The sequence below is a fragment of the Vigna unguiculata genome, chromosome 2, assembly GCF_037176805.1.
Source record: "Vigna unguiculata cultivar grain cowpea cultivar isolate G323 ecotype 2 chromosome 2, ASM3717680v1, whole genome shotgun sequence".
Classification (NCBI taxonomy): Eukaryota; Viridiplantae; Streptophyta; class Magnoliopsida; order Fabales; family Fabaceae; genus Vigna; species Vigna unguiculata.
Window position 1 is genome coordinate 19,207,050 of NC_140793.1, and position 4,694 is coordinate 19,211,743.

The window sequence follows — 4,694 nt, forward strand, 5'->3', positions numbered from 1 at the left end:
ATCCTAAGATTAAGTGATCACTCATCATGATCGATCACATTATTAAAATAGTATAAATAAAAACACATAAATGACATACATAGGACTCGAACCTAAGTCCTCTCAACACAACCAAGTACTCTTAACCACTTGAGCTAGTACTTTTCCACATCATACATGTCAGAATTAAATGCCATAAGGCTCCTACTACCCACATTTATTAATTATTTATTTATTTAATTAATTAAATTTCACGGATCTTACAAAGGCCACTTACTCTGTACCAAGAAATCCCTTAGTACATAGTAAGCAGCCCCAAACCTTATATTAACATACATGATAATCGCCACTAGGCCAAAGCCCTTCATATACGAGCTAGCCATGCGCCCACCCCTTGGGATGCAAGAACTTAGAAAGATGGTTGCTATGTTCATCAGGGTGGAAGATATGTGCTAATACCAAGACAATATCCAGCCCACCCCACCCCAAACAAAGATAAGACGATCCAATAAAGAATCCATGACGCGCGACCAAAATCGCCCCGAAGAACAGAAACAAGCTAGGTTCTCCAACTATGCCCCTTTGAATGCACCCAAATCCCGCATTCTAGATGAAGTCCTACAAGCGGAACTCATCCCGCCGCCTAGGAAATTCCAGAACCTGCCCAACGCTGACATGAGCAAGTATTGCCACTACCACCGCAACAGTGGACACATGACCGAAGAATGTGAAACCTTGCGGAACAAAATAGAGGAGCTGATACGTGCTAGTCACCTCAAACATTACGTAAAAAATGTGGGAGAAGGAGGGTCCCGACCCCGCTACGACATAACTAATAACAGAAGATTCGAGCGAAGAGAAGAAAGAAGACCTGAGTGTAAGGAATCGAGAAGAGAGCCCGGAAGAAACCAGAACGTAGAGCGTAGGATGGAACAACAACAACAAGACAAATGCCTAGACGATAGACCCCCACTGAGGCGAACAATTAATACGATCTCTAGAGGGTTTGTGGGGGGAGGGCACTCATCTTCCTTCAAGAAAAGGCATCTAAGAGCTGTCCAATCAGTCCATGCCATAATCGGCAGATCCCAAAGGAGGATGCCTCCCATAACATTCACAAACTCGAACTTCAAGGGTACAGACCCGAATCAGGAGGATCCTATGGTCATAATGGTGGAGCTCGAAAGTTTCGCGGTAAAAAATGTTTTGGTCGACCCAGGAAGCTCGGTCGACATCCTATATTGAATGACTTTTCAAAAACTTCAGATACCCCTAGAAGATTTAGCACCATACGACGAACCCATACGACTTTGCTGGAAATGTTTGGGTCGACCAAGGAAGCTCGGTCGACATCCTATATTGAATGACTTTTCATAAACTTCAGATACCCCTAGAAGATTTAGCACCATACGACGAACCCATATACGACTTTACTGGAGAAAGAGTTCCAACCATGGGTTACGTTGACTTACACACGACTTTCGGTGGGGGGTGGGAAATGAAAACCATATTTACACGCTAATTGGTCATAGACGCCCATACCTCCTATAACATGCTTTTGGGATGCCCATCACTTAATGCCCTTTGTAAAACCCGTAAAAATTAATTAATTAAATAATTAATTAATTAATAAATGCGGGTAGTGGAAGCCTTTAAGGCATTGATTATTGATTTATATAACGTGGAGAAGTGTTAGCCCAAATAGTTGAAAGTACTTGATTGTGTGGAGAAGTGTTAGCCCAAATGGTTGAAAGTACTTGATTGACCAACATTGACTGCCCTTGCCCAAAGTTGACTGGTTGACTAGTCTTAACTCTTTGATAGTCCAATGAGAGGCTGCCACATGTCAGAATAGTCTCTCTCTCTCTCCATTAGGGTTTAACTGCCATGAGTGGTTGCGCGAAGGTTACGGTGGTTGGCACGGTGGCGGCGGGGTATGAAGACTTTAAGATCTCAAGTGATACGTCCATGGGGGATTTCGGCAACATGATGATGAAGGAAAAGGGAGGCGCGACGAAGAAGAAATAGAGGTCGTTTGGGCTGCGATAGATGACCACGACGGCGGTGCGACGGAAAGGAAGTTGTCCCAACGAGTTGCAGGCGCGAAGGAGAAAGTCAACGGTGGTGCGGTGACGTGGCATGTTTTAAGTGGTTATTTTAGTGAGTGGAGGATTGAGGTCGTGGCAAGTTTTAATAGGTTATTTTAGTAAGTGGAGGATTGCCACGTGGGTAATCTGGTTGAGTGGAGTTTAAGTGATATTAGTGGTGCAAATTAGTAAAAAGAAAAGGTGCAGAACAGAGTTAGAAGACCCAATTTCAGAAAGGGTGTGGAAAATAAAAATTGGAGGTGCATTTAACTCCAAAAATATTCTCTTCAGAAATAGATAGCCCAATTGCAGAAGGGGGGCTGTAAAAATGAAAACTAGGGGTGCATTTAGCACCTGAATTATTTCTCTCCAAAATTCTGATTTTGGGACTTATTTTATGACTTGAAATATTCCCAATTCACACTCTTAAGGACCTAAATTAAATTTCAGTTGCATTATTAAACTTAAGAATATCCAATAATATATTATGCAACTAAAATTAATTCTTAAGAGCAAAAAATGATATTAAATCCCCAAAATTTAAGCACTTAATGAGAGAAAATGTTTGACTTATCATACCCTCAAGACGGTTTGGAAGTGGAAAGTGCTTGGCGCCTCGTGAGCAGCGTCAGGTGATATTGGTGCAACATAATTATATTCTACTTGTGTGACTTGCGTGGTCTACATAGCTTCTAGGATAACTTAAAGGTCGGCTTGCTGGTGTTCCTTGAGTTGTGCCTCGAAACATATCCCTTGAGTTGTGGCTCGGAATGGCATCTCTCGAGTTGTGGCTCGGAATGGCGGATGAACACGAGGAACTCTTGAGTTGTGGCTCGGGTTGTGAGTGTTGCCGATGTAAGTGTGCTGGTTGTGGCCCGCACGGATGGGTCCAGATAGATTGTCCATCTCAGTAATTAGTTGACGAGTTTGGTAGTATTGGGACGTTATGAGCTATGTTCATATTGGGAACTCCACCTAGCATTATGGTTTGTGATCCGTAGCATGGTTTCCCGCACGTGATCTATCGGTTGTGGCCGATAGATGTGGCAGCAAGACATCTTGAGGTACTCACTAGAAGACGTAGAACACAGTTAACATGGTTGTGGCCATGTGGGATGAAATCAAATCCTTTGGTGTGATTGTGTTATATATATAAATGTATTGTATATATATTTATTCTGTTAGCTCACCCTATCTGCTTGTGTGTGACGATAATCGTATACGCGGTATACGTGAGCAGATAATGTTGCAAGCAGTGGCAGACCATAATTGAGGTAGGGAGGGGCCACGGCCCCCCAAACTTTTTGATTCTTTTAATTTTTTAATTTTTTTTAAAATTATATATGTTTAAAATTTGTTAAATTTTTTTTAAATATATATCTTTTTAAATTAGATAATATTATATTGAAAAGTTAATAAAAATAAAATTAGGTATTTTTTATTTCTATTATAGGGTATAACATTTAATGTTAATAAATTATAAAATAAAAAATCAAATATAATAAAGAAAATAAATTATTATGATAATTTTTATTTTCTATTCTAATTGTCTTTTTAGTTTTTCACATGTTGTATTTATCTCTCACATTTACCTAATTTCACTTTTTTATGTTACGAAGAAAAAAAAAAGTTAAGGAAAAACTTATTATCACTACCCTCATTTTATATATCTTCTCCTTCCATTCTTAAAAAAGAAAAAAAAGAAATTTTCTCCGGTCTCACTTGGTAGTGAAATACGTTTAATATTTACTACTATCTTTTTATCTCATGACCCTTTTGTATATATATATATATATATATATATATATATATATATAGACAATTTTTAATTTTGACTTGTTTATCATAATTTTTTAGTAATTATGTCTCTCAATTATTGGTTATATTATGATAAAAAAAATTTAGTCTTAAACTTGTTTTTTTAAATAGGTATATTAATGAAAAATAAAAGAATAAATTCATTTTTTTAAAATTGACAAAAAATGAGTGACGATTAAAATATGACAACATGGTTACTCATCGCATACAATGGACAATACGTTAGATAATGTAGTTTGTTTATAATTATAGCTATATTAAAGTATTATTCATTTTCATTGAATGGTGACAATAATGTTAAATATATATAAATTTTAAGCATATTATTTTGGCTCCCCCAAAAATTTTGATCAAGATCCACTACTAGTTACAAGTTGGTCTGGGAAGGCATAAAGCCAGAGCGGGGCTAGACTTGAGAGAAGGATTTTCTCAGAGTTTTTATATTGTTTTTATGCTTTCAAATAAATTGTAATCATTGATATTACTAGACTTTTGGATAACTATAATAGTATTTGTTATCATGGATTTTGGATTATTGTTGAGGTAATGAAAGTTTTAAAATTTCCCGCATTTTTGGGGAAATGATATTTCATTGAATGCAATTTAATTAGATTTCTTTATTTTAATATTTAAATCCGTAGTATCCGATCGGGATGTTACATTTGGTATCAGAGCAAAGGTTTTCAAAATGATTTTTGGGGTCTATGGGGAGTGAGCTTATTGTGTTACGTTTGCGTAACTGTTTGTGTGTTTTGTGTTAACCTTGCTTGTATAATTATGACTTAAGCTATGAGATTTGAATAGCTAAAA

At 37.2% G+C, this 4,694-nt stretch overlaps 1 protein-coding gene across 1 annotated transcript; it reads left to right on the plus strand.

Moving 5' to 3' along the window:
• Positions 1-498: 498 nt before the first annotated feature.
• LOC114174515 (uncharacterized) lies at positions 499-1,224 on the plus strand. The gene has a single exon (XM_028059351.1). The coding sequence runs from the start codon at positions 499-501 to the stop codon at positions 1,222-1,224; it is 726 nt and encodes a 241-aa protein (XP_027915152.1).
• The last annotated feature ends 3,470 nt before the right edge of the window (positions 1,225-4,694 follow it).